The sequence below is a fragment of the Centroberyx gerrardi genome, chromosome 5, assembly GCF_048128805.1.
Source record: "Centroberyx gerrardi isolate f3 chromosome 5, fCenGer3.hap1.cur.20231027, whole genome shotgun sequence".
NCBI lineage: Eukaryota > Metazoa > Chordata > Actinopteri > Beryciformes > Berycidae > Centroberyx > Centroberyx gerrardi.
The window spans coordinates 34,535,396-34,547,313 of record NC_136001.1 but is presented as its reverse complement, the minus strand read 5'-3'; the positions used below and the strand labels follow the sequence as shown (position 1 = coordinate 34,547,313).

General features: G+C 44.5%; 2 protein-coding genes across 4 annotated transcripts in view; both read left to right on the top strand.

Annotated features, from left to right (window-relative positions):
- The window catches only part of mtss1 (MTSS I-BAR domain containing 1), a 69,347-nt gene that overhangs the window by 40,843 nt on the left and 16,586 nt on the right, over window positions 1-11,918 (top strand). For all 3 annotated transcript variants that reach the window (XR_013504868.1, XM_078283518.1, XM_078283517.1), the window contains exons 7-8: window positions 7,121-7,278; window positions 8,147-8,254. Coding sequence is in view for 2 of the 3 variants with exons in the window: in XM_078283518.1 (XP_078139644.1) it covers window positions 7,121-7,278; window positions 8,147-8,254 (266 nt within the window). In the remaining variant the exon portion in view is untranslated. The remainder of the gene's footprint in view (window positions 1-7,120; window positions 7,279-8,146; window positions 8,255-11,918) is intronic.
- Window positions 9,739-11,609, top strand: LOC139923401 (E3 ubiquitin-protein ligase TRIM39-like). Its single transcript, XM_071914177.2, has 3 exons — window positions 9,739-10,891; window positions 10,940-11,134; window positions 11,602-11,609. The coding sequence occupies exons 1-3, from the start codon at window positions 9,739-9,741 to the stop codon at window positions 11,607-11,609; spliced, it is 1,356 nt and encodes a 451-aa protein (XP_071770278.2).

The following is an 11,918-nucleotide window of genomic DNA, read 5'->3' as shown; positions in this document are numbered from 1 at the left end:
CTCTGGTCAGACTTCTGGTATAAAATAATAATAATTCACTGTGATGCAGCACATGGTGTTGGTCAGACAGTTGGTGCTCAAGTCACACTGTGTCTGCTGTGACAAACTGAACAGAGAAGGACATCACATGTAGAGGAGAAACCTGTTTGTGTCGGACTTGCTAAACAGACGGGACTAGAACCGACCGATCAGACAGGGAGGCAAGGCCAAAGACATTTTATTATTACAGTACGTTACTATTATTACTGAATATTACTGAATGGATCTACAGCCACACCAGGCATCTCTCTCTCTTTCTGGCCTAGTTGTTATAAACACTCACCGGCCACTTAATTAGGTACACCTATTAGGGCTGAACGATTTTGAAAAAATATCTAATTGCGATTATTTTGACTGATATTGCAATTGCGATATGATTTGCGATATTAGAGGGAATGATAATGTTTATATCATTATTCTCATTTTCATTGAAAAACGTATTAAAATGATTATGGTGTGATTTTTGCGGGGATCTGTACCAAACAAAGATGTTTTCTTAAGTCTGTAGAATATGATGTGTAGGCCAGGACATCTCTGCAGCACGACAATATTTAATGTAAAATGGTATTTTGACACACATTTCGCCTTTAACAAATATTGCGCCTCCTGCGATTTGAAAATTGCAGTAGGCCATATTGCGATTTCGATAAAATTTCGATTAATTGTTCAGCCCTAACACCTATCTAGTGCTGGCTGCTCATCTGTTGCTGTAGTTCATTTATCATTGTGTGTTGTGAGATGCTCTTCTGCACTCAACTGTTGTACAGAGCTGCTGTTGGAGCCTTTCTGTTTAGCTGGAACCAGTCTGCCCCCACTGACCTCTGACCTCTCTCATTAACAAGCTGTTTTCTCTGTAAACTCTACAGACTGTAGTGTGAAAATCCCAACCGCTCAAAGTAAAAAATCGAAACCACTTCGCCCTGTCTGCATGCTTTATATATTGAGTTGCAGCCACATGATTGGCTGTTTGTGATAACGAGCTGTGTGTACCTAATAAAATGGCCGGTAAGTGTATTTAGACATTATTTGCGTCAACTGCAGCATTTCTCCACTCCGCCTCCAGACTGATTCCACTGTTACACTCGCTGTCAGACACTCAGCTGAATGACCAGAATATACAAGTGGGGAAAGAGGAGGAGAAATAAAAGATAGAAGGATGAAAAGAGGATCCTTTTCTCTATGTGGTTGTACAGAAGTTGGGAGAGGAGGAGATGGAGGGATGGATGGAGGGAGGGGTTGAAGTCATCCTCTCCATGACTCCACGGCGGTGACTGTGGTTAGAAAGATAGAAGGAGGAGGAGGAGAACGATAGAGGGGGGAGGAAGATGAGGAGGATGGAGGACACTTGTGGGTCTGTATAGAGAAGAGAGAGAGAGAGGGAAATGGAAAGAGAGACACAGGCAGAAAGACCAAAAAAGATTAAAATAGTTGTCTAGAGGGAATTCCCAACTCTGTTTTTAGTGCCAGGGAGGAGAAAAGAAAATGAGGAGGGAGAGATGGATGATGATGTCATCTCTCTTTCTCTCAAGTGGTTGCATTAAAGAACAGAGGGGGGGTGAATAGATGGAGAAAAAGGAGGAGGAGGAGGGATGAGAAGATGAGGGTCATGGGAGAGGAGGAGGAGAGAGATGATGTCATATGTCTCAAGTGGTCGCATTATAAAGTCGGAGGGATGGAGAGATGGAGAAACAGGGTGAAAAGAAAGAGATGAAAAAAGATGAGGGGAAAAGAGAGGCATGGGGAAAGAGGGGGGATAGGGATAGATGGAAAGAAAGAAAGGGAGATGAAGAAAAGAGGAGAGGGGATTCAGAAAGGAATGGAAAAGAGAGAGAGGGAGATGGGGTGGAGAAAGAAGGATGGAGAGAAAGTGGGAAAGGGGAGAGAAAGGAATGAAGAAAGATAAAGGGAGAGAGGAGGAGCAGAAGAGAGGTTGAAGGAAGAGAAGGAGAGGTTGAAGGAAGAGGAGAGGTTGAAGGAAGAGAAGAAGAGAGGTTGAAGGAAGAGAAGGAGAGGTTGAAGGAAGAGGAGAGGTTGAAGGAAGAGAAGAAGAGAGGTTGAAGGAAGAAGAGAAGGAGAGGTTGAAGGAAGAAGAGAAGGAGAGGTTGAAGGAAGAAGAGAAGGAAAGGTTGAAGGAAGAAGAGAAGGAGAGGTTGAAGGAAGAGGAGAGAGGTTGAAGGAAGAAGAGAAGGAGAGATTGAAGGAAGAAGAGAAGGAGAGGTTGAAGAGAAGGAGAGGTTGAAGGAAGAGGAGAGAGGTTGAAGGAAGAAGAGAAGGAAAGGTTGAAGGAAGAAGAGAAGGAGAGGTTGAAGGAAGAAGAGAAGTACAGGTTGAAGGAAAAAGAGAAGGAGAGGTTGAAGGAAGAAGAGAAGTAAAGGTTGAAGGAAAAAGAGAAGGAAAGGTTGAAGGAAGAAGAGAAGGAGAGGTTGAAGGAAGAAGAGAAGGAGAGGTTGAAGGAAGAAGAGAAGGAGAGGTTGAAGGAAGAAGAGAAGTAAAGGTTGAAGGAAAAAGAGAAGGAAAGGTTGAAGGAAGAAGAGAAGGAGAGGTTGAAGGAAGAAGAGAAGGAGAGGTTGAAGGAAGTAGAGAAGGAGAGGTTGAAGGAAGAAGAGAAGGAGAGGTTGAAGGAAGAAGAGAAGGAGAGGTTGAAGGTTTTGCGTGTGGCTGCTTCATGTCTCAACCTGCTTGGAAAAACAAGACAGAAACCCATTTAACACCTGGGCTAAACTACCTGGCCGTCACAGGCTGATGACATCATCAGTGTGTGACGAAGGTGGTCTAGACTCTGATGAATAAGCCTTTGATAGCAGCTGCTCTACACTTTCACTACTGTACAGCCCAGTGGAAACAAGATCTGTTAAAAATCAGCAGAAAACACAGTATACAGTATGCTCTTCATGTTGATGCAGTGTCCTTTTTCTGTCTGTTGTATGATCTTTAAAGTAATAATCAGCAACTTTAACCCACAGTGATCCAACCTGCATCAGTTCATAAATCTTTTCCATTGTCTGGTCGCTCTTTCCTGGGAAAAATCCTCTGCTGCACAGCAAGATTATTATCATTAACGAAAACTAACGAAATAACGAAAACTAGGTGTGAAAAAACATTTTCGTTAACTGAAATAAAAATAAAAACGAGGCTTTACAAAAAAACGATAACTAACTGAAACTGTATTGTGTGTTTACAAAACTAACTAAAATAAACTAAAATTATAGAGAAAATGCTTTTAGTTTTCGTCTTTGTCAATTTATTTCATACATAAGCCTAGTATTTTGGGTGGATATGAAATCTATCTTCCAATTTTTTTTTATTTTTTTTTTTACCTTTTTGAATCTCGCCCCTGACAAATACCCCATATTACAAAAAAAGACTAAAACTAACACTGAAACTAATAAAAACTAAACTAAAACTAAGCATTTAAAAAAAAATTAAAACTAAACTAAACTAGCAAACCTGCTTTAAAAACGAATTAAAACTAAACTGAAATTGAAAACAAAAAGTCCAAACGAAATAAAAATAAAAACTAATGAAAAATGCAAAACTATAATAACCTTGCTGCACAGGAAGTGATGCGTTTTACGTTTCCGGTTTGTTTAGAATCAACAGAAGAAGAAGAACTGGGTAGTTAGCATGAGCAGCGATAGCCACCATGGCTGAACAGACAGAGAGAAGAGAAACTCAAACTGCATCGACAGAAAATCCAAGCTCCGCCCACACTGCTTGATTGACAGGTGATCTGTGGGAGGAGCAGTGCAGAAACACCACAGACATGAGGCTGAGGGACAAAGATGGAGACTGAAATATATGAATAAAAACCACTTTAAGAGGCGTAATTACATTTCCCTGCTATTGACAAGGAGCTGTAGCTGACCCGTGTGTTTCAGCGTTAATAAACTGAATGAGTGGGTTCAGTGTTGGAGGTTATGAGTTCGCTGGTCGTTGTTTTTGCGGGTGGCGAGCCAGAAGCCTTGTAGACACACTGTTTGACAACACACAGCCTGTCTGCATGTTTCCATAGAGGCTCGACGTCAGACGGGCCGACACACCGCTAACAGCACACCTACAGTACACTACTGTCAGCAGGGTGGAAATTATACTGCTGTCCTGTCCACACACACACACACACACACACACACACACCTGGGTGAAAAGGCTGTGTTTTAGTTGAGCTGCTAACACTAGGGCTACAGATGTAGCCCTAGTGTGTGTGTTTGGCTGTGGAAACTACTCCTCACTCCTTTCTGCTCTCAACAGGATTAACTCTGTCTCTCTGTCCTTTTTTCTTATGATTTCACCTGTCTGTCTGTCTGTCTGTCTGTCTGTCTCTCTGTCTGTCTGTCTGTTGGTCAGCAAGATATCTTCAAAAGTTACAGACAGATTTAGTTGAAATCTGATGGACAGATCTCTCTTAGCCCAAGGATCAGGTGATTAATTTTTTTAATTTTGGCCGATTTTTGTTTTTTAGCCAGAACTATTATGCTGCGTTCAGGTGCTGCTGGGAAAGTCCGACATCCAGGACTTCCAAGTCGGCTGCTAAACAGCGCTGCGTTCACATGCTGTTTTGTTGTTGAAAATCAAACCCAGAAGACAAACGATAAACAAACAACAACTGTTGCGGAGGCTGCAGCTTTGACAGTTGGAGAATTGTTCAGCGCTGAAGGAGGTTTGAACTCTTCTGGTTCCTGTGTGCAGGGTGTGTTTGGACGGGGGGGGGGGGCAGGTCAGAGTCGGGTCGAGAGTCTGTCCCCTTCACCTGTCTGTCCCCTTCACCTGTCTGTCTGAACCCACCAGTCTCAGGCTGGATAGGAGCTTCTGGAAGATGAGTCAGGCTTCACTCACATGTTCAGATTACAGTTTGACCGATGCAGGCTTGTGAAGTTCGATACCAGGATTTTTGCATCAAAACTGCCGATTTTGTGCCGATGTTCCAATGCCGATAATAGATAATATCTTAAATGTTCCACCTCTGTTATGATGCAGTTTGTTTGATTACACATTTATTGTAGAATTGATCAATGCTGCACTGATTGTCTATGGGAAGACCTGAAGGTCTGAAGGTAGGAGGAAGAGGAGTTTGGTTATTATCCTGGTTTCAGTGGAGAGTTTTAGTGTCCCATGATGCTCTGAATGTTTCAGAGGTTTCTCCACCCTGACAACTGAATACTTGGATTTTTTGAGAACTTTTTGGCATGAAAATTGTCAAATTTAAGATATATTGAATATTGGCAGCTACAGTCGGTTGAACTGTAGTGATTAACTGGATTGAATACATTTACTATAGGATTTTGATTCAAGCGCTGCCAGTATGTGACAACTAAACATGAGGTTGACATGGATTTAGAGGTAAAAGACTTATTTACACTAGTCATGTCTGTAACTGCTGGAGTAATAAGAGTTGTATTTTGAGTTTGAAAGGTCCAACAAATATCTTCCATCTACAAGTCAAACTCCTCAAGAACATGTGATGAGAATATAATATATGCAGGCGGTCAGATGAACTTGATGGATTCTGTCTTTCTCTAATAACGAGTGCAGTTTGTCAGTGTGGAGAACTGGATTTCAGGGTTTTTAATGTGCTGGTTTCAGGACGGCATGATGGAGAGAGAGAGAGGAGAGAGGATGGTGTTTGTCTACCTCTCTCTCTCTCTCTCCATCATGTGATGAGGCTGGTCCTGCTCACATGCTAGTGGTGGAGTCCAATAAACAACCTAATAAATCACATCAGAGAGAGAGAGAGAGAGGAAGTCTCAGCTCTGTCTCTCTCTCTCTTACTGTCTCTCTCTCTTGCTGTCTCACTGTCTCTCTCATTGTCTCTCATCACATCTCTCTCTTTCTTGCCATCTCTTTCTTACTGTGCGTGATTTGCTGTCTGTCTTACTCTCTCTCCCTCCCGCTGTCTCTCTCTCTCATCTCTCTCTCTCTCCCTCTCTCTCTCTCACTCACCCATTCTATTGCTTTTCTCTCATGATCTCCTGTCTCTCTCTCTTTCTCCATCTCTCTCATTCACACACATTCACACACACACACACACACACACACACACACACACACACAGGCAGACACAGAGGCGGGCAAGGTCAGGCAGCATGTGTGTGAGAGACAGCTGATGCTTAGTGCAGCTCTGTGTGTGTGTGTGTGTGTGTGTGTGTGTGTGTGTGTGTTTTGGTCTCTCCTTGTTGTATAGAGTTGTGCTGACCCCTGCTGGTAGGATGTGGTATTACAGTTGGATACTATGACACTGATAATACTGTCAGTACTGGACTGTTAAAGGACTTCAGTTCTTTTCTTAAACACACTGACATTAAAAAAGAAATCCAACAAGGAAATGGAAGAAATGGCACCGAGCGTAAAGACTGAAAGTGTAACAAAAAATGTAAAGGTTTTTTTAGGTTTTATTTATTCGCACCATAAAAAAAGAACAATAACAACAATACAAAACAATACAAAAGTTCCTCACTTGTTGCTAACATTGGTTCCTACATGTGTCTGTTTCTCTGGGGAAACACAAAAAGGAGGGAGACGTTACAATTAACCTAAGATTGGATCCTACATGTGTCTGAATAAAATGCAGAAACCACGGGAACAGATGATTTACCCTAGGCCTAACATTGGTTCCTCCCTGTGTGTGTTTCCTGACATTGGTTCCTCCCTGTGTGTGTTTCCTAACATTGGTTCCTCCCTGTGTGTGTTTCCTAACATTGGTTCCTCCCTGTGTGTGTTTCCTAACATTGGTTCCTTCCTGTGTGTGTTTCCTAACATTGGTTCCTCCCTGTGTGTGTTTCCTGACATTGGTTCCTCCCTGTGTGTGTTTCCTAACATTGGTTCCTCCCTGTGTGTGTTTCCTAACATTGGTTCCTCCCTGTGTGTGTTTCCTAACATTGGTTCCTTCCTGTGTGTGTTTCCTAACATTGGTTCCTCTCTGTGTGTGTTTCCTAACATTGGTTCCTCTCTGTGTGTGTTTCCTAACATTGGTTCCTCCCTGTGTGTGTTTCCTAACATTGGTTCCTCCCTGTGTGTGTTTCCTAACATTGGTTCCTTCCTGTGTGTGTTTCCTAACATTGGTTCCTCCCTGTGTGTGTTTCCGTAGGGAAGGACGAGGTGCGGGGCCAGCTGGACAGCGCGCTGCAGGACGTTAATGTCCGTTACGCCGTCCTGGAGGAGACGGAGAAGAGAGCGGTGTGCAGAGCGCTGATAGAGGAGAGAGGACGCTACTGCAGCTTCGTCACCATGCTCAAACCTGTACTGGTCAGTACTGCGTGTGTCTTGTCTGTTGCCCAATCCCAGACCAGGCCCTAACCCCTCGCCCTGTCCACTCCCCCTCCGTTTTCGCGTTCACGTGGAGGGTTCGCCGCACCGATCGTCCGCCAGCAGGAAGCGCAGCTGCAACAGGAGACTGGAGGAAACACCATTCAAATGTTTAGTTCCGTCTCTCTACTTTATCAAGTATTTTTGATCACACACACACCTTTGTTTTCCTCACACTGACTTTACAGCCTCAAACAAAATCACAGAATGTGTTGTGAAGTTTAAAACTAAAAAAGGAGAATATCGCTTTGTAGCAAACCCATAAATGCCTTGATGCCTTTATGCATACATAAAAAAAAAGTCCAATTTACTTCACGTCATTCTCATGGTTTTGGATGTTGTGTGTGTTTACAGTGACAGTTGCAACCTGTTATCGTTGCCTCTCGTAACATTTGAAACCAAAACAGCCGCGCGAGCAGGGTGTCCATCGGTTGCCACGGTGACGACTGCTTCCAATTCTTCCGGTAGAGTGGCGAGAGCGTCCCACAGTTTGTCAATTTATTTCTACCCTCCCCCGTCATTAGAAGGCACCTCCACAGCTGCGAGTGTAACTTGATTTGGAGTGACACTTGGTGGTGAAGTGATGGTGGGTAGGGGCTGGTTTGGGATTGGGCCTCTGTGTGTGTGTGTGTGTGTGTGTGTGTAGACAAGATGGTGGCTGGTTCCAATCCACCAGTAGAAGACTGTGGGCCACTTCCAGACTGTTGCAGTAAATAAGAATGTGTTTTTAGTCAACTAGCCTGGTTATTAATGTGATCGTGTGTGTGTGTGTGTGTGTGTGTGTGTGTGTGTGTGTGTGTGTGTGTAGGACCATGAGATCGGCATGCTGGGAGAGGTGACCCACCTGCAGACCATTCTAGAAGATCTGACCAACCTGACAGCCGACCCCACTAAGCTGCCTCCAGCCAGCGAACAGGTACGCACCTCCTCCTCCTCTTCCTCCTCCTCCACCACCACCTCTTCCTCCTCCTCCACCACCACCTCCTCCTCCTCCTCTTCCTCCTCCTCCACCACCACCTCCACCTCCTCCTCCTCCTCCTCCTCTTCCTCCTCCTCCACCACCACCTCCTCCTCCTCCTCCTCTTCCTCCTCCTCCTCTTCTTCCTCCAGCTGCTGTTGGATTGCCGTAGAGTGTGAATTTCTGTCAGTTTTACATGGTCAGTAACTCGGCCTTTGATCCCCCCGGCCCCCAGTTCTCTTTCACATGTAAATGCTAATGCTGTAGGCGATACAAATGTTCCCTTATCACCTTTATTCAAGGTGTCAGGGGAACTTTGACACCTACTCTACATTTTAAGGCCCTGACACACCACCGTCGGCCAATGTCGGGCCGTGGGTAAACGTCTGTGTCCCTAGTTTTTGCGGTGTGTCCCGCACACTAGTCGGACCCCTGTCGGCGGCTTTTCGGCCGATTGAGCATGTTGAATCGGCGGCGGAGCCCGTCGGTGAGAGAGATCACTCTGATTGGCACGAGAAGAGAAACGGAAGTGACGAAAGCAAAAGCAAACGACGAAGTCAAGAGGGCACACACAGAAGGCTCTTCTCCATTCTCCATCTCTATTCCAATACGCGAATATTTTCACAACGACATGGCCGTCTGGAATGAAGAAACTGAAGACCAAACATATTCTCGATTAGAAGTAGCGAAACCGTCTGTGATGAGCGAGAGTGGTGTGAAAATGGTAAGCAAACGCTGCTTTGTTTACGGTTTGTATATCCGCAGTCCTAGGTCTTCCGGTTTCCCTTTTTGAATGACGAATACAGACTACTGCCACCTGCTGGTATGGAGAGTTATTTCCCCCTCTATCAAAGAGCACCATCTTGCTTGTCAACAGCTGTTTGTTCGAAGAAGCTCTTCAATGGCTGCCCTTTTTTCCAATGCACAATAGATGTTGTCTCCAGGCTCATTAAAACTACTGGCACTCTTATCATGTGGGGACCCAGCAGAAGTCTCTAGCGTAGTCACTAGTCATTCAGTATGTCTAAATCTCTCGGATCATCTACATATCTCTTGGATATCTCTTTTCGGATTCAAATCCAAATCAAACACTAGTTGCCTGGTTGCTGATTGGTCCACTGGACCGTCTGTCAGTCTACAATACCCAATAAGCAACAAGAGACCAACGCTTTCCAGCCTGACAAAGCTCCACCCCTTGTCTGACTCAGTTTAGACAAGGGGTGCCATTCTTCCTCTCACACACACCGAGGAGGGAATACTGGGAATCCTGGACTACTGGGAATACTGCCACTCCAACCTGCTGCTGACTGCTCACACCGAATGTGAGTTTTAGAAGAACCACCAGTGAACTTTCTAGAGAAGGGAGTGATACCACGTCTGACTGACAGATTTCCTGTTTGAACAGTCTGCCTGGTGTGTGTTTAGCTTCACTCAGAGAGAAAATGCCTTTCCGTTCTCTCCCAGAGGAGGATCTCTCCTGTCCTGTCTGCCATGACATCTTTAAAGATCCTGTCCTCCTGTCATGTAGCCACAGCTTCTGTAAAGCCTGTCTGCAGAGCTGGTGGAGGAGGAAACAAATACATGAGTGTCCAGTTTGTAAGAGAACATCTTCACAGAGTAAACCACCTTGTAACTTGGTGTTAAAGAACCTGTGTGAGGCTTTCTTACTGGAGAGAGATCAGAGAGCTTCAGCAGAGTCTGAGCTTCTCTGCAGTCTGCACTCTGAGAAACTCAAGCTCTTCTGTCTGGACCATCAGCAGCCAGTGTGTGTTGTCTGTCGAGATTCAGAAAAACACACCAACCACAGATTCAGACCCATCGATGAAGCTGCACGGCATCACAAGGAGGAACTTCAGAAATCACTGGAGCCCTTACATGAGAAACTGAAGCTCTTTAATGAAGTTAAAGGAAACTGTGATCAAACAGCAGAACACATTAAGGTCCAGGCCCAACGCACAGAGAGGCAGATTAAGGAGGAGTTTAAGAAGCTTCACCAGTTTCTACAAGAGGAAGAGGAGGCCAGGATCGCTGCACTGAGGGAGGAAGAGGAGCAGAACAGTCAGACGATGAAGGAGAAGATTGAGGGTCTGAGCAGAGAGATAGCAGCTCTTTCAGACACAGTCAGAGCCATAGAGAAGGAGCTGAGAGCTGAAGACGTCTCGTTCCTGCAGAACTACAAGGCTACAGTGGAAAGAGTCCAGCGCCCCCTGCTGGAGGATCCACAGCTGGTCTCAGGAGCTCTGATAGACGAGGCCAAACACCTGGGCAACCTGAGCTTCACAGTCTGGGACAAGATGAAGGAGATGGTCTCCTACACTCCTGTGATTCTGGACCCCAACACTGCCAATCCAGATCTCATCCTGTCTGAAGATCTGACCAGTGTGAGACGTGGAGAGAGACAGAAGCTTCCTGAAAACCCAGAGAGGTTTGACTACTACCACTCTGTTCTGGGATCTGAGGGCTTTAACTCGGGAAGTCACAGCTGGGATGTTGAGGTTGGAGACAATACAGACTGGACTCTGGGTGTGGCAGCAGAGTCTGTCCAGAGGAAGGGACTCATATGGTCTGGATTATGGAGAATAATGTTCTATAATGGTAAATACACAGCACGCTCTCCATCAGATCCAGACACTGTTCTCCCAGTGAAGAAGAAGCTCCAGAGGATCAGACTACATCTGGACGGGAACAGAGGAAAGCTGTCATTCTCTGATCCTGATACTAACACACACATACACACCTTCACACACACTTTCACTGACAGGCTGTTTCCATTCATTTTGACTGGGAATAAACTGAAGATTTTACCAGTGAAGGTCTCTGTAACAGTGAAATTGCACAGTTGGAGATCAAGAAGAGAATGATGGCAGCGAGTGGTTTGAACTGTTTGAAAACTTTAATACCTAGAAATCCTGTGCAGTGATGTCAGTTAAGCAGTCTGTGATGCTTTATACCAAAGGATACCAAAGGGACAAGAGAGGAAAAGTCTAACGTTGGGGAGTCTAACTTTATCTGGATGGAGCGCTCGCTCACTGCTGTTTAGGAGACACTGTTAAGTTTCACTCCTCAGTTTGGATTGGTCGCGTCCACACATGATGTTTTTTGGACAAACATTTTGGACAAACAGGGAGAATCCACAGCGTCTCAGTTAGTGAGGATGGGACGCTCTGCCCTGCTGCAGCATCACTTCCTGGTTTACACTGAGAAGACTCTTTCTCTATATTTAGACCGTAGTCTTTCGATAAGATTTTGACTTATTTTGTTCTTCATCTTTAGTGTTAAATGTATTTTGTATTTCTTTATTCCAGGTTCTTAGAGTTTCTCTCCACTCTAACTAGTCTTCTCTTTGTAGTTAAATCATTTAAACTCCAGCAGATCCTGGACGGACTAATAGATCCAGGCTCAGCTGAACAGTTCATTTACAAAACGCTTTATATCCATTTGGGAAAATAAATCAGAAACTCATAGTTTGTCATTCAGCATCTCCAACATACAGACGATCCTGTATGTAAAAGTGTTTTCATTTTGTCAACCAAGGACCAGTTATCTAGTGTCCTTTTAAACAGTAACATCATTTTAATTCAAAAGGCCAAAAGTGTAAAATGTAAATGACTGATTATGTGTG

Coding starts and splice junctions, on each gene's coding strand:
- LOC139923401 (XM_071914177.2), top strand. CDS start 9,739: ATGCCTTTCCGTTCTCTCCCAGAGGAGGATCTCTCCTGTCCTGTCTGC. Junction 10,892..10,939: donor GAGAATAATGTTCTATAATG/GTAAATACACAG, acceptor CTGTTCTCCCAG/TGAAGAAGAAGCTCCAGAGG.